Here is a 21,508-nt window from a genome sequence, read left to right as displayed (position 1 = left end):
TTAAAACTCCCTTGGTTGCACCTTTCCCAGGCTTCCAATTAACGCACAATTAGGGGCATATATATCGAGAGGTGAATTTCGAATTGAAAAAAACGACGAAATTCGAATTTAAAAAGACCAACCGAAATTAAGTTGCAGGTTTTTTTTGACTAAATTTGAATCGTAGGAATCGAATTCGTTCGAATTTGATTTGAAGTTTATCCCAAAAAAAAACTTTGATTTTTCAAAGTCCACCAATTGACTCCAGATGGGTTCTAAGAGGTCCCCCATAGGCTAAAACAGCAATTCAGCAGGTTTTAGATGGCGAATGGTCGAAGTTGAATTTTTAAAGAGACAGTACATGATAAATTTCGATATTCTAATTTTTTTCAAATTCAAATTGAACTTGGACTAGTCGAAGTACTTAAAAAATATAGATTTTTTTTTTATTATTCGAAAATTCACCTCGACCTTTGATTAAACTGCCGCTAAATGTAATTTGCACCAATGGCTGCACTTGAAATAGACAGAGGCACGATGAAACTTTTACTTTCCCTTTAAGGGTAATATCGGGCGTTGTTCCTTCTCCTTTAACGCGGAGCTGCTATCCCGTCGCCTAGGAGACAGACACACGGAGGACACGACGCTTTAGTGATCATTAGAGATGAGTAGTAACGGAAATTCGCTGTCATTGCGCACATGTTCGAGGACTCGGGGATTTACGGAAGCTCTTCGGCTCTTTCCGCCAGCATAGGGGAAACTCCGCCTCCGGGTTTAGGTTTGCAGCCAATGAGGAGGCAGGAGCTAAGGCAGAGTGTGTGGAGACTGCTGTGTGTCGGCGCATGCGTACTGTCCCCCTCCCCCGCTCTAAGTCTTGTGTGCGATGTCTGGGCTGGAGAGTGGGATTTAAAGATGGCCGGAGCGGCTCCAGTGTACTGTGTGTGCCGGCAGCCGTATGATGTGAGCCGCTTTATGATCGAGTGTGACATCTGCAAGGACTGGTTCCACGGCAGGTGAGGGGAGCGCGGGGTCGCCGGGGGTCGCGGGTACAGGGGGGAGTGTGAGTGGGACTTGGGGGAGGGAAACATAACAACAATAAGCGGCTCTGAGTCTCAGCTAATGGGGCAAGTCACGAGCCTAATACTGGGGAACCCTCTGTGACTAATGGGGGGCTGTGTGTTTGGGGGAAGGGGAGTCATAACCAGACACTGAACATGCTGCACAACCCTGAGAGGAGGGGGGGGGCTGTATTATTTATATATAGGTCAGTCCAGCCCCCCCCCAAACCACTGACCCCCAAACTCTTACAACTCTTTGTAGCCCTACCCCCCCCGCTTTTGTCTTACAAGAGTTTATAGGAGCCCCCCCCAAAACCTCCTAAACTAATACTTGGCCCTAAAAATAATAACAATGCCCCCCCTCACTCCCTCTGCCTGTTCATTTGGGGTTCCCCCCAGCCTAAAGCCTTTAGCAATAACCCCCCCCATACTCTGACTTTATGCAAGTTTTGGTGTTTGAGTTCCTTCCTAAACTATTATGGGGGGCTGAGTGATGTACCCCTTCTTATTTATGCCATGTGGGGGGTAAAGCTTGTCTGTCATTATCATACAAAGTTGCCTTGGTCCCCCCCCCCAAACAGTCACTATTGGGCATTTATGTGCAAATGAGGCTGCAGGGGTAACTATGTCCCCCCCATCACCATTGAACATTGTAGAGGCTGAAAACACTTGGATCGGACTCCCTCTCAGGGAGTAATTGGGGGGCTCAGTTACCCTCCGGCCGCTGACCCCTAATGCAGAACTTTGTGCTTATGAGTGAATTGTGAGTCGATTGTGTTACAATGTGCAAATTGTCTGTAGCCGCCAGTACAAGCCCCGGCCGCTGACAGTTACTCATTAACCCTCGATGGTGATGAGAAGTAACTGTCATGTGCTGGAGGCTCCGAGCTCCTGTTCCTGTTTGGGGACATTTAAACAAAGGAAGTAGTTTGTGCTGCTGTCCCCACACTCGCCTCCATGCTGCCCCCTTGCACTTTGCCAAGCGCATTTTGCTTGTTGCACCGAGGGCTTGTTTTTTATTGCTTTGGCTACTTGGCTTTGTTTTTGGGCTTTATTTGGCTGCTGTGTTGGTGGAGGGGGTATTTGCTGAGCTGGGGGAAGAGGAGGAGGTTGTGATTATCAGGGGGTGCTGATGATTAACAGCAGGGCTGCGAGTGAGGACATTTAAATCCTCCCAACAAAAACACTCCGTGCCCCTCTGCTGCCCCTTGTGGCTACAAACTGGTGTGTGTGTATTCAGCTTCCCCAATTGCTCTCATCTCAATGGAACTGTGAGTTCTGTGGCCGAGCAGCTGCGACCTCATGTCAGCCTCGTCCCTGGAGCTTACCCACACATCAACAACATCATCAACATTTACTCTCACAATTTGTTGACGGAATCGGCAGTAAATATACAATTTTCTTTTAATAAAGCAAGATGTCCCCCTCTCCTGTTGTGACCTTAAAGCTTTTCATCTGTCGTTCCGGCCAGAGCAGCTGCAAGTCGTTATTAATTTTTATTTTAATGGAAGTCGAGACGGAGGGGCAGGCGACCCTGGTTTTGGTGACCCCTCGATAAGTCTTTGAGTTTTGTTTTACCTTTATTCTTTGGGGGCATGTGCTGTGTGTATGTATGTGTATATATATATATATATATATATATATATATATATATATATATATATATATATATTCAGTATACACCATTGTAAAGATGAAAAGATACGAGGAGGTATGTGTATTAATAATGCAGGGAATTTAAAAAAAAATCTATATTTTATTTAACAATAAGAAAACAATTGTGTAAAACCCCTGTAGTCTGTATGTGCTATGGAATGTGTTCATACAACAAGAGCCTTGTGTATATGGATGTGTGACTGAGTGAAAGAATCCAGGACTAATTGAATAGGTGCTCCTTATGTACAAACCGGTTTATTGTGACACTTTTATTTCCTTGTGGCCTTTATCGCACCTGGTGCCTTATTAGCCGTCATTCTGAAACTGTCAGCCTGCAGTGATGGGGCCCAGACTGAAGGCCAGCTAGGGTGAGATTTAGAGAGAAGGCTAATTTTGCCAAAGCCCGGTTTGATGGTCACTTAAGAGCGAGAGCAGTTATATGACTGATCCTTGTTACTCTGATACAGAAGTGTTTTTATATATCTGTAACTTCGTTGTGAGCTGATTGGGTTAAACTTACCTTCCAACCCAATTCTTTTTTGTTTTGCCAATTCTTTTAGAAATGTACCAAAAAATTGCCTACAGCAGTATGGAGGGAGGGTGGGACCAGTTCCACACATTCACCAGGTTACCCTCGGACTAACTACATGTTCAGGGAATTGGGAGTTTTCTACCCAAAACCCAACCACTTTGCGGGTATTCCACAGGTACCTGACCCAGTGCAGGATTCTACTTCAAAGGCCTAATCCAAAAAGGTATAAGGGTACATTATCCCTTATAATACATGACTGATAACTGTATAACTCAGCCTGCAGCCTTGTGCCTTTATATGGTCACAGAACAACCCCTCAGTGACTTCTAATATCCTTATCATTTACAGTAGGGGGTTCATTATCCCTTATAATACATGAGTGATACTCAGAGTTCCCTGTATAACTCAGCCTGCAGCCTTGTGCCTTTATATGGTCACAGAACAACCCCTCAGTGACTTCTAATATCCTTATCATTTACAGTAGGGGGTACATTATCCCTTATAATACATGAGTGATACTCAGAGTTCCCTGTATAACTCAGCCTGCAGCCTTGTGCCTTTATATGGTCACAGAACAACCCCTCAGTGACTTCTAATATCCTTATCATTTACAGTAGGGGGTACATTATCCCTTATAATACATGAGTGATACTCAGAGTTCCCTGTATAACTCAGCCTGCAGCCTTGTGCCTTTATATGGTCACAGAACAACCCCTCAGTGACTTCTAATATCCTTATCATTTACAGTAGGGGGTACATTATCCCTTATAATACATGAGTGATACTCAGAGTTCCCTGTATAACTCAGCCTGTAGCCTTGTGCCTTTATATGGTCACAGAACAACCCCTCAGTGACTTCTAATATCCTTATCATTTACAGTAGGGGGTACATTATCCCTTATAATACATGAGTGATACTCAGAGTTCCCTGTATAACTCAGCCTGCAGCCTTGTGTCTTTATATGGTCACAGAACAACCCCTCAGTGACTTCTAATATCCTTATCATTTACAGTAGGGGGTACATTATCCCTTATAATACATGAGTGATACTCAGAGTTCCCTGTATAACTCAGCCTGCAGCCTTGTGCCTTTATATGGTCACAGAACAACCCCTCGGTGACTTCTAATATCCTTATCATTTACAGTAGGGGGTACATTATCCCTTATAATACATGAGTGATACTCAGAGTTCCCTGTATAACTCAGCCTGCAGCCTTGTGTCTTTATATGGTCACAGAACAACCCCTCAGTGACTTCTAATATCCTTATCATTTACAGTAGGGGGTACATTATCCCTTATAATACATGAGTGATACTCAGAGTTCCCTGTATAACTCAGCCTGCAGCCTTGTGCCTTTATATGGTCACAGAACAACCCCTCAGTGACTTCTAATATCCTTATCATTTACAGTAGGGGGTACATTATCCCTTATAATACATGAGTGATACTCAGAGTTCCCTGTATAACTCAGCCTGCAGCCTTGTGCCTTTATATGGTCACAGACCAAACCCTCAGTGACTTCTAATAGCTTTATCATTTACAGTAAATTACAGTATATACAAGAGTGTCCTGGGTGTATGGGGTGTATATAGGAGTGTGTTTTGGGGTGCAGAGCAGAAAACCTTTTGCTTTCCGTGGCGCATGTGTGCGGTTTGATTACCTTCATAAACGCCTCTCAGAATCCGTTGCTATGTAAATATTTTGCACGTTTGCGAAATTATATCTCGCAGCAGTGGCCTCCTTTCCATAATTCCTCCACCTGCTGAGTTTGCTTTTTTTTTCCCACCCATCCCCAGAGTTACTTAATTTTCTTGTAACTTCATTGCTCAGGCAAGTGCCTAATTTGCCTTGATTGGTGGCGTGCGTCAAGCACCCAATCATTTCGGCTCGTGTTGTCGTACAGTTTAGTGGCCTAATGAGTTTTCGTGTTTTTGTTTTATTTACAGGGGAAGTTGTACCTTTTTATGGCTTTTTTTTTCTGAAATAAATCCAGTTTAGAGATTTCTGCTGTGATTAAAAAGTGGGTATTTAGTCCCCGTTCAGTTATTAGGGTTTGTGCTGTAACTTACTGTTTGCCTTATTATAAGTATGAAATACACTATATGGCCAAGTTGGAACTCTCATTGTTGAGTCTCAAAGGTCTCAAGTTGGACGTGGGCTGGGGCTGTTTCAATGAATTGGATCCCAGTGAAACCTTAAAGGGATTCTGTCATGATTTTTATGATGTAGTTTTTATTTCTAAATGACACTGTTTACACTGCAAATAATTGACTGTACAATATAAAATGTCATTCCTGAAGCAGCAAGTGTATTTAGTTGTAATATTGGTGTGTAGGTGCATCTCAGCTCATTTTGCCTGGTCATGTGATTTCAGAAAGAGCCAACACTTTAGGATGGAACTGCTTTCTGGCAGGCTGTTGTTTTTCCTTCTCAATGTAACTGAATGTGTCTCAGTGGGACCTGGATTTTACTATTGAGTGTTGTTCTTAGATCTACCAGGCAGCTGTTATCTTGTGTTAGGGAGCTGTTGTCTGGTTCCCTTTCAATTGTTCTGGTGTTTGGCTGCTGGGGGGGTGGTGGTGATATCACTCCAACTTGCAGTACAGAAGTAAAGAGTGACTGAAGTTTATCAGAGCACAAGTCACATGACTGGGGGCAGCTGGGAAACTGACAATATGTCTAGCCCCATGTCAGATTTCAAAATTAAATATAAAAAAATCTGTTTGCTCTTTTGAGAAATGAATTTCAGTGCAGAATTCTGCTGGATCAGCACTATTAACTGGAATTTTTTTCCCCCATGTCTATCCCTTTAAGGCTACAGGGTACAATGAGATTCCTGACTAATCCGTGCTTTGTGGAACAGTTTGGGGGTCCCTTTCCTGTTTCAGCACAATAATGCCCCCCTATGCATAGACCAAGGTCCCTACAGAATGGTTTTTCTGAGATGGAAAGAACCTGACTGTACAGAACCTTCAACCCAACTGAACCCCTGTGGGATCTACTGGAACCCCAACACCAATGTCCAACCTTACTAATGCTTTTGTCACTGGCTGAATGGAAGCAACTCCCAGCTACAACTCCCAGTAGCAATGTTCTAACATATAGTGGGAACCTTCGCAGAAGGGTAGGGGCCATTATAGCACCAAAGGAAGGGGTGCTGAAAAAATGCTAAATATGCATTGGGGGACATTAGGGTGCTGTTAAATCTGAAGTGACTGCTGGTTGCTGAGAAAGGCAAGCAGTTTAAGTTGTAGTTGTGCATTACTCTAGTGGGCTGCAGGGTTTACTATAAAACCCTAGAGATTTGCTGTATGTTCCGTACTGTTATTTTCTGTTTCACATTCTCCCGGCACAATTGGAGCATCGTCGAAATCACCCGGGACCCCAAAAGCTTAGAGAGAAGAGTCGGGTGTTCCCAATGTCTATCCTCCGGGGGCTGAGTCTAAATCCTTAGGAAGACAGGTGTTGGACTTTCCATAATGACTCCAATTAATCTATCTGCGCTCCTGGAAACCTGGTGCTGGGGGAATCCGAATATCAATCAAATATACAGTATTTATATATATATATATATTCACACACACATATGTGGCTGGATTGCTTATCCATGTCTCCAGTTTGGTTATTGCATAGTCTGTTGTCAGATGTTTCTTGATAAATGCTGCGTTCTGATTGGTTGCTGTGGGATACTAGCAATTAAGCCCTGTTATTTCATTCCCCTTAGTATCTAACACTTAGTGCTTGGATTCCTGTCCCTTTATCTTATTTTCTTTTCTCTCAACGATAAATCTAGGAAGGAAGGATCTAAATTCAAAAATAAAGTTTTGCCCAATAGAAGAATAGATCGAAACCAGGCTGCCTATTAACCAAGTACTTAATGGAACAGTAACACCAAAAAAAATTAAAGTCTTTTAATGTAATGTAAATATAATGTACTGTTCTGTTTGCTTCAGAAACGCAACTATAGTTTATATAAACAAGCTGCTGTGTAGCCATGGGGGCAGCTATTCAAGCACAGGATACACAGTAGATAACAGATAAGTACTACTATAGTTTATATAAACATCTGCTGTGTAGCCATGGGGGCAGCCATTCAAGCACAGAATACACAATGGATACGTTCTGAAAATTCGAATTGTATACGACTGAGTTGATTTGTAATCTACCCTGTGCTTGAATGGCTGCCCCCATGGCTACACAGCAGCTTGTTTATATAAACTATAGTAGTACTTATCTGTTATCTACTGTGTATCCTGTGCTTGAATGGCTGCCCCCATGGCTACACAGCAGCTTGTTTATATAAACTATAGTAGTACTTATCTGTTATCTACTGTGTATCCTGTGCTTGAATGGCTGCCCCCATGGCTACACAGCAGCTTGTTTATATAAACTATAGTAGTACTTATCTGTTATCTACTGTGTATCCTGTGCTTGAATGGCTGCCCCCATGGCTACACAGCAGCTTGTTTATATAAACTATAGTAGTACTTATCTGTTATCTACTGTGTATCCTGTGCTTGAATGGCTACCCCCATGGCTACACAGCAGCTTGTTTGTATAAACTATAGTAGTACTTATCTGTTATCTACTGTGTATCCTGTGCTTGAATGGCTGCCCCATGGCTACACAGCAGCTTGTTTATGTAAACTATAGTAGTACTTATCTGTTATCTACTGTGTATCCTGTGCTTGAATGGCTGCCCCCATGGCTACACAGCAGCTTGTTTATGTAAACTATAGTAGTACTTATCTGTTATCTACTGTGTATCCTGTGCTTGAATCTGCTTCAACTGCACCTTCGGAGATGGAGACGGTGGAACCGACGGCAGCGAGTTTTATCGTTGTAGTTTGAGCGACTTTGTCTTGGTGACCAGGTGTTGGTCCAGGCACAGCAGGTCGGCAGGGCCCCCGGGGCTACTTGGCCCAGGGTGCAATTCTTGGCACATTTAAGGAAGGAAGTATTTCATGGAGAGGATAATTAATTTCTAGATTCAGTCTCCAGCCGCCCGTAGAACAAAGGCCGGGGAGATGCGCTGTGACAATCCTTTTGTCTGTGTGACTGATTGTGCATTAAATCCTCCATGAATAGCCCCCAAACTGCCCCCTCCTCATCCCGGATAGAAAGATGCTCAATTCCCTGCCGCCGCGTTTGCTCAGAGCCCCCAGGAGCCCCTCGCTAGGAATTCCAAATGAGGCCCCTGCAGCGGCTAAATTGTATTTCATCTATTGGCCGTGTGTGTTTGCCCAGACCTGGGCCTGCGAGGGCCACAAGATGAAATCGAATCCCCCAATGCCTTTGTGCCTGTGAGATCTGTAGGGGGCCGGAGTCTCATGAGGACACGGGCTAAACTATCGGTTAAAGTAACGTGTAAATGGAATTGCTGCTGAAAGCCTGTCCTTTGCTATTCTCTGCACTGCTGCTTCTGACTGCAGCCACTGTTGAAACAATGTAGCAGTGGCCACCTATCCTCTTGCCGACGCTCTGGCTCCCATAATGCCTGATTCTCTTATAGGCAGATAATAGCAGGACAATGTGGGACTTACTATTGTCCCAGAGTTCATTTTGCAGGAAGTTGCTCTGCGGAACAGGAAGTGGATGCAGGAACAAGAACTTCCTTCCACTAATCACCTGCGCAATTCCCTTTATTACCACTGGCCAGTGATCTGAATGGAGCTGCCAATGAGAAAAGGCACAGGATACACAGCAGATAACAGATAACAGCTACACAGCAGCTTGTTTATATAAACTATAGTAGTACTTATCTGTTATCTACTGTGTATCCTGTGCTTGAATGGCTGCCCCCATGGCTACACAGCAGCTTGTTTATATAAACTATAGTAGTACTTATCTGTTATCTACTGTGTATCCTGTGCTTGAATGGCTGCCCCCATAGCTACACAGCAGCTTGTTTACATAAACTATAGTTGCGTTTCTGAAGCTGCTGCTTGCAGGGGGTTGCTGCTGCATGCAGGGGGTTGCTGCTGCGTGCAGGGGGTTGCTGCTGCTTGCAGGGGGTTGCCTTGCTGCTTGCAGGGGGTTGCTGCTGCTTGCAGGGGGTTGCCTTGCTGCTTGCAGGGGGTTGCCTTGCTGCTTGCAGGGGGTTGCTGCTGCTTGCAGGGGGTGCCTTGCTGCTTGCAGGGGGTTGCCTTGCTGCTTGCAGGGGGTTGCTGCTGCTTGCAGGGGGGTGCCTTGCTGCTTGCAGGGGGTTGCCTTGCTGCTTGCAGGGGGTTGCCTTGCTGCTTGTAGGGGGTTGCTGCTGCTTGCAGGGGGTTGCTGCTGCTTGCAGGGGGTTGCTGCTGCTTGCAGGGGGTTGCTGCTGCTTGCAGGGGGTTGCTGCTGCTTGCAGGGGGTTGCTGCTGCTTGCAGGGGGTTGCTGCTGCTTGCAGGGGGTTGCTGCTGCTTGCAGGGGGTTGCTGCTGCTTGCAGGGGGTTGCTGCTGCTTGCAGGGGGTTGCTGCTGCTTGCAGGGGGTTGCTGCTGCTTGCAGGGGGTTGCTGCTGCTTGCAGGGGGTTGCTGCTGCTTGCAGGGGGTTGCTGCTGCTTGCAGGGGGTTGCTGCTGCTTGCAGGGGGTTGCTGCTGCTTGCAGGGGGTTGCTGCTGCTTGCAGGGGGTTGCGCTGCTGCTTGCAGGGGGTTGCGTTGCTGCTTGCAGGGGGTTGCGTTGCTGCTGCAGGAGTTTGGGTTGCTGCTGCTTGCAGGGGGTTGTTGCAGCTGCTTGCAGGGGGTTGTTGCAGCAGGGGGTTGCTATCATTCATGCAACTAATGTATCCAGTTGTAACAGTTGTTTTAGGAATGCCCAGTTTTAATATATATTTATTATTGCTAGCATGGCTAGGGAAGAGTCCCCAGCTGACCTCAAATTAGCGCGTAATATATACAGCTGAAAATACTACGCTTGGCGGATACTTCAGCTCAGGAAAGTGCCTTCCACTCATTGTTATGACATTCGGAATTTTCCACTGTATTTAAAGGGCTGGTAACACCAGGAAATGAAAGCGCCCAGAAAGTATTTGCCTATAATGTTCTCTTTGTCTGCAGCATGTCATGCTTTCTAGTCTTAAACCATTCATGTTTTTCAGTATGATGTAAAGTGTAAGGCTCGGTGTACAGAAAACATTCCTTCTCTGTATATTTGTATTTATACATATGGGAGGAGGTGCCATATTGATTCCCTTAGACAGTACAGTATGAGGGTATAGCTTATTGTGTGCCCAGAACATTCCTTCTCTGTATATTTGTTTTTATACATATGGGAGGAGGAGGTGCCATATTGATTCCCTTAGACAGTACAGTATAAGGGTATAGCTTATTGTGTGCCCAGAACATTCCTTCTCTGTATATTTGTATTTATACATATGGGAGGAGGAGGTGCCATATTGATTCCCTTAGACAGTACAGTATGAGGGTATAGCTTATTGTGTGCCCAGAACATTCCTTCTCTGTATATTTGTATTTATACATATGGGAGGAGGAGGTGCCATATTGATTCCCTTAGACAGTACAGTATGAGGCTATAGCTTATTGTGTGCCCAGAACATTCCTTCTCTGTATATTTGTATTTATACATATGGGAGGAGGAGGTGCCATATTGATTCCCTTATACAGTACAGTATGAGGGTATAGCTTATTGTGTGCCCAGAACATTCCTTCTCTGTATATTTGTATTTATACATATGGGAGGAGGAGGTGCCATATTGATTCCCTTATACAGTACAGTATGAGGGTATAGCTTATTGTGTGCCCAGAACATTCCTTCTCTGTATATTTGTATTTATACATATGGGAGGAGGTGCCATATTGATTCCCTTGCATATATGGGAATCTGAACAATTTGGCTGATTAATAACCACTGTATTGCCGCACCTGCTTGTAGGCTACTGTGTTGAGACTAATTCTCTCCGGTTCCAGTAGTGACTCATAGTGAAATCTTAATGTTAGGTTTGAAAATATTTTCAGAATTTTCTCAGAACAGGTACGGCATTGTGTTTGTACTGTCATTACCAGTTATAAAAGGGTTTCTGGTAAATCAAGGTGAATCATTTTACTGAGAACTGTTGCCAGAATACTGGTAAACGCAATATTTCCGTTTGGGCACCCAAAGTTATGTTCCTGGAGGGTATTCCCCTGTACTAAGCACAATTCAGCAGGAACAGTCCCCTAAGTTTGCTCATAGTCTGTACAGAGAGATCCCATAAAACTATGGCAGCATAGGTATTCCCCTGTACTAAGCACAATTCAGCAGGAACAGCCCCTAAGTTTGCTCATAGTCTGTACAGAGAGATCCCATAAAACTATGGCAGCATAGGTATTCCCCTGTACTAAGCACAATTCAGCAGGAACAGCCCCTAAGTTTGCTCATAGTCTGTACAGAGAGATCCCATAAAACTATGGTACATAGGTATTCCCAGTACTAAGCACAATTCAGCAGGAACAGTCCCTAAGTTTGCTCATAGTCTGTACAGAGAGATCCCATAAAACTATGGTACATAGGTATTCCCTGTACTAAGCACAATTCAGCAGGAACAGTCCCTAAGTTTGCTCATAGTCTGTACAGAGAGATCCCATAAAACTATGGCAGCATAGGTATTCCCTGTACTAAGCACAATTCAGCAGGAACAGTCCCTAAGTTTGCTCATAGTCTGTACAGAGAGCTCCTTTAAAGGGGACATATTACTGTAACTGAAAGAGATACATTTCTGCACTAGTTGTTGGGACACTTGAAACAAAGTAGCAGACCAGTTCTCCTCTACTTCCCACAATACTTTTTCATTCGTGTATCAATTAGCCGCTTCTCCTACATTGTTGCAGACTTGTTTTTATAGAGTTATTCTGCGATTCAAAGCTTGTCCATGGTGTTTGGGTCTCCTTATTTCTTGGCTTTTATCACTGCCTTTAATCCAGTCTTCGCATCCACAGCCGAGCTTCTGAGCATCAGGCTAGTTGGTTGGACGGCCAACAAAGCCGACTTTAATGTAGCACTTGGCATTTATGAGCAGCCGCTTCCCCATAATATTGACTGTGGCTCTTTGTGCCGCTCTCTGGATAATTTGTACAAATAGCAGATTTTATTTCATTCCGCAAAAGCAATAAATGCCAAAGCAAATGCAACACGACTTCTGTTTGCTATAGGCCTTGCATGTGGCCGGGATGTGTGTGTTCAGGAGCCTCCTGGATTGTGTTGTGTGTTTGTAGTCTCAATAAGATGTGTGTTTATTCTGGAAACTGTATGTAACATACCAACACATGTAGCTTGTCCTGTCTCTGAGCCACCGACTTATGTTGGCAAATGAAACCTGACTTTTAAAGGACAACTGTAGGCAAAGGTGATTTATGTATACAGTGCCAATTCCATGTATAATACCCCAGAACACACAGCAGATAAATACAGGGCCAATTCCATGTATAATACCCCAGAACACACGGCAGGATAAATACAGGGCCAATTCCATGTATAATACCCCAGAACACACAGCAGGATAAATACAGGGCCAATTCCATGTATAATACCCAGAACCCACAGCAGATAAATACAGTGCCAATTCCATGTATAATACCCCAGAACACACAGCAGGATAAATACAGTGCCAATTCCATGTATAATACCCCAGAACACACAGCAGGATAAATACAGGGCCAATTCCATGTATAATACCCAGAACCCACAGCAGATAAATACAGTGCCAATTCCATGTATAATACCCCAGAACCCACAGCAGATAAATACAGTGCCAATTCCATGTATAATACCCCAGAACACACAGCAGATAAATACAGTGCCAATTCCATGTATAATACCCCAGAACACACAGCAGATAAATACAGTGCCAATTCCATGTATAATACCCCAGAACACACAGCAGATAAATACAGTGCCAATTCCATGTATAATACCCCAGAACACACAGTAGGATAAATACAGTGCCAATCCATGTATAATACCCCAGAACACACAGCAGATAAATACAGTGCCAATTCCATGTATAATACCCCAGAACACACAGCAGATAAATACAGTGCCAATTCCATGTATAATACCCCAGAACACACAGCAGATAAATACAGGGCCAATTCCATGTATAATACCCCAGAACACACAGCAGGATAAATACAGGGCCAATTCCATGTATAATACCCCAGAACACACAGCAGATAAATACAGGGCCAATTCCATGTATAATACCCAAGAACACACAGCAGATAAATACAGGGCCAATTCCATGTATAATACCCCAGAACACACGGCAGGATAAATACAGGGCCAATTCAATGTGTATCCACCAACTAATCTTGCCTGGGATTTGTAGCCTGTATTAAGAATTTTTCTCTTTCCAGCTGTGTCAAAGTTGAGGAGCACCAAGCGGCTGATATCGACCTGTATCATTGTCCCAACTGTGAAGTTCTTCATGGACCGTCGCAATGTAAGTATCCAGTGCACCCCCCCCCATTCTAAATCCACTCTCTCTAGAGCAAGGGAACATTGTACTTTCTCTTTATAATGGCTCACCTTGTCTTGCACCCTCTTCACTTTCATTGAGTGCTTCTCTACCCACACACCAACCCAACCATCCTCTTCCCTTGCTGCCTACCCACGCATCGGCCTTGTGCCCCTCTGAGACCTTCTGTAGCTTCGTTGCCCACATTGCCTTCCCTACCTTACACATACCCTACACATACCCTACACGTACCCTACACGTACCCTACACGTACCCTACACGTACCCTACACATACCCTGCACGTACCTTGCACGTACCTTGCATGTACCTTGCATCTGCCAATATCTATGTCTTGTGTGCGTAGTACTACGTTGGCCAGTGCATAGAGTATTATCAGGTTTCTCTTTATCTCCCACTGTTACAATAAGGATTCTGTTCTAAAGCATTGGCTCTGAGTTTGTAACAGTAATGCAACATGTTGGAGATCAGCCTTGATGTCTCTCTCCTCCCTGAATGTAAACATCTGCTTTTGCTGAATGGTGGTTGAAACCGAAAGCTGAAAGGTTTCATTCTTTGCATGGTCCAGCTTGGGTCAGACCAACTTCCACCTAGAATGGAGCTTGATCTGCTTTATTTTTCTTTCCAGTTCCTAAAGACACCATGATTTATTGCAGGTAAAGGACACTTGTGCACAATGAGTATAAAGTATAAAGTACAGGCATTCTGTTCTAGGGCTGATAAAACCCCCTTGGGTTACTGAGCTCAGGTGCTGCAGGAAGAAAAGCAAAATAGTTTGAACCTCAGCAGATCTATTGGTAATTGTCGGAGTAACTGAATCTCTTAATGGCGGCCGCCACCTCGCTTGCACCTTCATCTCCAGAGCCGGGGAGTCTGCTCGGCCTTTTTGTGTTCAAGGGAAATTGATTTTGGAGGAAGGTCAAACTCTGCGCATTTAGATGGGAATTTATTGTAATGGATAAATAACTCGATCATGGCTCCTGCGACAGTCTGGTGTTCCTTCCCTAATGAAACACGAGTAATGGGATCGTCCCCAGATCCTGCGCCTAATTGATTTCTTTGGTGATAATGTTATCCCAGGCACAGAGATACAATTTGGCTACAAAACAGGTTCCAGGAAAGCAGTTTGCGTTCTGTTATTGGGCTTGAACAGGGGTGTCTAATACAGGGTCACCGTCTGCAGGGACCCCCTTAGCTCATAACAAGGTTACAGATCAAAACATTGGGGTAACAGTCACCCTGCTATAGTTCCTGGGGTACCCAGGATACAAATAAGCACTCACCCCAAATCTCCCCCTAACTGGCCTTCAGGTTTGGCCCCCTTAGCTCATAACAAGGTTACAGATATATAGAAACATTGGGGTAACAGTCACCCTTGCTATAGTTCCAGGGGTACCCAGGGTACAAATAAACACTCACCCCAAATCTCCTCCTAACTGACCTTCAGACTGGGCCCCCTTAGCTCATAACCAGGTTACAGATATATAGAAACATTGGGGTAACACTCACCCTGCTATAGTTCCAGGGGTACCCAGGGCACAAATAAGCACTCACCCCAAATCTCCCCTAACTGACCTTCAGACTGGGCCCCCTTAGCTCATAACAAGGTTACAGATATATAGAAACATTGGGGTAACACTCACCCTGCTATAGTTCCAGGGGTACCCAGGGTACAAATAAGCACTCACCCCAAATCTCCCCCTAACTGACCTTCAGACTGGGCCCCCTTAGCTCATAACAAGGTTACAGATATATAGAAACATTGGGGTGTCACCCTGCTATAGTTCCAGGGGTACCCAGGGTACAAATAAGCACTCACCCCAAATCTCCCCCTAACTGGCCTTCAGACTGGGCCCCCTTAGCTCATAACAAGGTTACAGATATATAGAAACATTGGGGTGTCACCCTGCTATAGTTCCAGGGGTACCCAGGGTACAAATAAACACTCACCCCAAATCTCCCCCTAACTGACCTTCAGACTGGGCCCCCTTAGCTCATAACAAGGTTACAGATATATAGAAACATTGGGGTAACACTCACCCTGCTATAGTTCCAGGGGTACCCAGGGTACAAATAAGCACTCACCCCAAATCTCCCCCTAACTGGCCTTCAGGTTTGGCCCCCTTAGCTCATAACAAGGTTACAGATATATAGAAACATTGGGGTAACAGTCACCCTTGCTATAGTTTCCAGGGGTACCCAGGGTACAAATAAACACTCACCCCAATCTCCTCCTAACTGACCTTCAGACTGGGCCCCCTTAGCTCATAACAAGGTTACAGATATATAGAAACATTGGGGTAACAGTCACCCTGCTATAGTTCCAGGGGTACCCAGGGCACAAATAAGCACTCACCCCAAATCTCCCCTAACTGACCTTCAGACTGGGCCCCCTTAGCTCATAACAAGGTTACAGATATATAGAAACATTGGGGTGTCACCCTGCTATAGTTCCAGGGGTACCCAGGGTACAAATAAACACTCACCCCAAATCTCCCCCTAACTGACCTTCAGACTGGGCCCCCTTAGCTCATAACAAGGTTACAGATATATAGAAACATTGGGGTGTCACCCTGCTATAGTTCCAGGGGTACCCAGGGTACAAATAAGCACTCACCCCAAATCTCCCCCTAACTGACCTTCAGACTGGGCCCCCTTAGCTCATAACAAGGTTACTTTAATTCTAAAGGTATATAAGTTGACCCCAAATCTAACCTTCATTGATCTTCAAGATGGGTTCCAGGTTTGGTTTTGTTAATATGGACTCTCCTAATACCTCCCTGCTACTTACTGACCTTCAAGTTGAGCAGCCACTGCTCCGGGACCCCCCTAGACTGACTGTCCCCACATTTGGGAATCACTAGAATATGGTGACCACTTGCAATGGGCCGTTGGGAGATCACAGCTGACCTGACTTAGATATCACAGGGCAGACTTGTTTCTAAGAAGGAAGGAAGTAGAGCAGGAAAAGGTTTGTATAAGTCTCAGGAAATGGAACCTCAGTCGTTCGGGGGCATGTGGGGCCTATTTATAAACCCTTTTCCCCGCGGAGGATATTTCATTGTTGAGCGACCGATACATCGTTCTATCTCTCGGGTGCGTTACATCACAGAGGAAGTAAAGACTCGCTTTTGTCAGGTTCAAACAACCAAAAAGGAAATGCGTTCTATTCGCTTTTATACTTTGCTCCCATTATATGAATTGAAATTCATTGCACATTGTCACACTTTCACATTCCATGGGTTCCTGACCTGCCCATTGGAACTCAAATAAGGGCCCCTATGCTAATTACAGTGGGTCCCTTTGGTACCCCTGATCTCCTGCATATAAAGCAATTTTTGGGTCAGTCCAGCTGTGATTGGATCTCATGCCGCTGATTTGGGCTTGTGGAAGTGACTTGTACGTGTTCTACTTGGCTAAGAATAATATTTTTGTTGGTATGTGGAGACTTGTTGTAGCCTGTTCAAGTAGTTAGGGGAGAACAAGGTGCTCCAGAATTAAATGTTAAGTAACTCACCAAACAGTGAAAGTGGTTCGGGTGCACCAGACCCCCAGCTTTAGGGAGCGGTACAGCAAAGAAAATGGAAGCAGAGCTGACTGATCCACAGGAGATGTTCAGTAAAAAAATAATTTTATTGGTAGAAAAGTTAAAAATATAGCTGCATCTCCAACCACCCTACGCGTTTCACACCCCTTTAGGGCACTTAGTCATAGGCTCTTTCTTGTTGTAGCCTGTGAGCTGTTCTCTATTTATTCCTCATTAAAACACAAGGAAGCTGCATTGATTATGGGAAAAGTGATCTACTGATTGCAGAATTAGGTACCATAGGGCATTCTGGGATACAGTGTCTAAGGGAATCAATATGGCACCTCCTCCTCCCATATGTATAAATACAAATATACAGAGAAGGAATGTTCTGGGCACACAATAAGCTATACCCTCATACTGTACTGTCTAAGGGAATCAATATGGCACCTCCTCCTCCCATATGTATAAATACAAATATACAGGGAAGGAATGTTCTGGGCACACAATAAGCTATACCCTCATACTGTACTGTCTAAGGGAATCAATATGGCACCTCCTCCTCCCATATGTATAAATACAAATATACAGAGAAGGAATGTTCTGGGCACACAATAAGCTATACCCTCATACTGTACTGTCTAAGGGAATCAATATGGCACCTCCTCCTCCCATATGTATAAATACAAATATACAGAGAAGGAATGTTCTGGGCACACAATAAGCTATACCCTCATACTGTACTGTCTAAGGGAATCAATATGGCACCTCCTCCTCCCATATGTATAAATACAAATATACAGAGAAGGAATGTTCTGGGCACACAATAAGCTATACCCTCATACTGTACTGTCTAAGGGAATCAATATGGCACCTCCTCCTCCCATATGTATAAATACAAATATACAGAGAAGGAATGTTCTGGGCACACAATAAGCTATACCCTCATACTGTACTGTCTAAGGGAATCAATATGGCACCTCCTCCTCCCATATGTATAAATACAAATATACAGAGAAGGAATGTTCTGGGCACACAATAAGCTATACCCTCATACTGTACTGTCTAAGGGAATCAATATGGCACCTCCTCCTCCCATATGTATAAATACAAATATACAGAGAAGGAATGTTCTGGGCACACAATAAGTTATACCCTCATACTGTACTGTCTAAGAAGGGAATCAATATGGCACCTCCTCCTCCCATATGTATAAATACAAATATACAGAGAAGGAATGTTCTGGGCACACAATAAGCTATACCCTCATACTGTACTGTCTAAGGGAATCAATATGGGCACCTCCTCCTCCCATATGTATAAATACAAATATACAGAGAAGGAATGTTCTGGGCACACAATAAGCTATACCCTCATACTGTACTGTCTAAGGGAATCAATATGGCACCTCCTCCTCCCATATGTATAAATACAAATATACAGAGAAGGAATGTTCTGGGCACACAATAAGCTATACCCTCATACTGTACTGTCTATATTGTTATATTATAGCTAAAGTTACAGTGGCCCAAATACATATAACAGTGAGTTCACACCTATCAATGGGAGTAAAACTGCACCCCCCCCCCCCCCCGACACTGCCCTGTAATAAGCCTTGACCTAAATTCTCTTGTTCCAGGGAAGCTGCCTTGACTCAAACCTCTCTTGTTTAGCCCCAGCACAGAGTGACAATGGATTGAATTACACTCAGAGACGCCAGAGAATTTAACTGCCTGCCGCTGGCTCTGAGCCCGAGTAAATCCGACTCCCAGCAGCAAAGACCACCGCTCTGTATTCTTCTATTGAATGGCACAAGAAACCTCCCCCAAATCTGTTTATTTTCTGCCATGTCGATTATAGTAAACCTCCTGCGTCTCTTTCTCGTGATGATTTGTGCTCCAGTGTTTGTTTCCCTATTTGTGTAATAATTTAATTATTTCATAACCAGGCCTCTGCTTGAATATCAGATTAAAGGGGAAGTAATAGCGCATACAATATTAACAGGCAATACAAATCTAGCGTCACCATAGCAGCCGCCTATTCTGGTTGGCCCCGTAGTATTTCCCAGCAGTGAGGAGGGGGTTAAAAACCAATTCTTCTGACAGCAGATAAGGCTGCTGAGTAAGTGAAACTGTTCCGGCTCAGCATTTGATGTATGAGAATTTGGTGTATATCACAGAGCCGGAGTCAGTTGTGGGTCATTACAGGACTGGAAACATTACACACGTTATTCACCCTGTGTGTTTTCTCTCCTATGTCCTTAGTGTTTAACTATATAGTGCCCCCTGCTGGCAGTTGGGCTGGAAAAATTGCCACTTGCCCCAGTACCTACTGGTGGGGTCTTTTACTCCACCGAGTGCTGCAGATCCATTCTCCTCTCTCCAGAGAAACAGTCTAAATAAAAATTTTCCTAAAGGGCAGAAATCAATTATATTTGTAAATGCAATTGATATTGGAAGCTGCACTATAAAGGCACACGGCTGCAGGCTGAGTTATACAGGGAACTCTGAGTATCACTCGTGTATTATAAGGGATAATGTACCCCCTACTGTAAATGATAAGGATATTAGAAGTCACTGAGGGGTTGTTCTGTGACCATATAAAGACACAAGGCTGCAGGCTGAGTTATACAGGGAACTCTGAGTATCACTCATGTATTATAAGAGATAATGTACCCCCTACTGTAAATGATAAGGATATTAGAAGTCACTGAGGGGTTGTTCTGTGACCATATAAAGGCACACGGCTGCAGGCTGAGTTATACAGGGAACTCTGAGTATCACTCGTGTATTATAAGGGATAATGTACCCCCTACTGTAAATGATAAGGATATTAGAAGTCACTGAGGGGTTGTTCTGTGACCATATAAAGACACAAGGCTGCAGGCTGAGTTATACAGGGAACTCTGAGTATCACTCATGTATTATAAGAGATAATGTACCCCCTACTGTAAATGATAAGGATATTTGAAGTCACTGAGGGGTTGTTCTGTGACCATATAAAGGCACAAGGCTGCAGGCTGAGTTATACAGGGAACTCTGAGTATCACTCGTGTATTATAAGGGATAATGTACCCCCTACTGTAAATGATAAGGATATTAGAAGTCACTGAGGGGTTGTTCTGTGACCATATAAAGACACAAGGCTGCAGGCTGAGTTATACAGGGAACTCTGAGTATCACTCATGTATTATAAGAGATAATGTACCCCCTACTGTAAATGATAAGGATATTAGAAGTCACTGAGGGGTTGTTCTGTGACCATATAAAGGCACAAGGCTGCAGGCTGAGTTATACAGGGAACTCTGAGTATCACTCATGTATTATAAGGGATAATGTACCCCCTACTGTAAATGACCATATAAAGACACAAGGCTGCAGGCATATTGTAAATGATAAGGATATCAGGAGTTCTGTCCCATATATGTATATGTAAAACATAACCCATGAAGAACACCATATAAATATTATTTATTTTCATAAGCCGCAGTTTTTATTGATCTGTGGATCTAACCTTCGTAGAAATGACAACATGCACCGCTGTCCCATCAGAGTCGTATCTGGTGTTTCCGTTCTCTCTGCATCAGTCAAACACTTATGATGTTGGTCAGTCGCCAAATGGGATAAATGTCATTTGAATCTGATCACGGAGCCCAATGTGCTTGTTTATTTGCCCTTTGAAAACACCGACCCCACATCACATCAGTAATACAAACAAGGCATCGACCCTCTTGTGGTTTAAACCGTTCCTCTGCAATAAATTGATTGAAATGATCGTTTTATTGTAATCGATTTATGTGGAAAGCCCCCAAACTTGTTTTACTTTTAGTTTATTTTATTTTTAAATGTTCAGTGGGTTTGTTTGCTCTGCTTCTTATCTCTGCCTTTGTTTATTTCTCTCCATGTTGTTTATAGTCATCGCTGTTTGTTGTTGTCTTTGCCTCGTTGTGATCACTCATTTAACTGTTTTATTGCCAACTCTGTCGCCAGCCCATTGTAGAGCCGGCCTTTGGCAAGGAAGAGGTTAAAATAGATGTGAATGGGCGGTACCTTAACTTTTATACAGTATTTATAAATAGGAAATCTTTTTATGCACCTGGACTGATACAGAAATTCCTCTGGTTCCGCCTTAACTTGTGCTGGAGGCACCTACTGATTTGCTCTATTTTCATTTTTGCAGTAAAGAAGAGACGGAACTGGCATAGACATGACTACACCGAGTCTGACGATGGGGCCAGGCCGGTCCAGGCAGGAACAAGGACTTTTATACAGGCGCTTCGGGCACGGTCGTTCCCATGGTAAAGGC

At 44.0% G+C, this 21,508-nt stretch overlaps 1 protein-coding gene across 2 annotated transcripts in view; it reads left to right on the top strand.

Moving 5' to 3' along the window:
* The first annotated feature begins 663 nt into the window (after window positions 1–663).
* Window positions 664–21,508, top strand: part of kdm7a.S (lysine (K)-specific demethylase 7A S homeolog) — a 36,319-nt gene continuing 15,474 nt past the window's right edge. For both annotated transcript variants that reach the window (XM_041587877.1, XM_041587876.1), the window contains exons 1-3: window positions 664–992; window positions 13,558–13,643; window positions 21,383–21,500. In XM_041587877.1, coding sequence (XP_041443811.1) covers window positions 679–992; window positions 13,558–13,643; window positions 21,383–21,500 — 518 coding nt within the window. In that variant the 5' untranslated portion in view covers window positions 664–678. The remainder of the gene's footprint in view (window positions 993–13,557; window positions 13,644–21,382; window positions 21,501–21,508) is intronic.

Source organism: Xenopus laevis, chromosome 3S (genome assembly GCF_017654675.1).
Source record: "Xenopus laevis strain J_2021 chromosome 3S, Xenopus_laevis_v10.1, whole genome shotgun sequence".
NCBI classification, from domain to species: Eukaryota; Metazoa; Chordata; class Amphibia; order Anura; family Pipidae; genus Xenopus; species Xenopus laevis.
The sequence above is the reverse complement of the archived record's forward strand: the minus strand, read 5'-3'. Positions and strand labels throughout refer to the sequence as shown.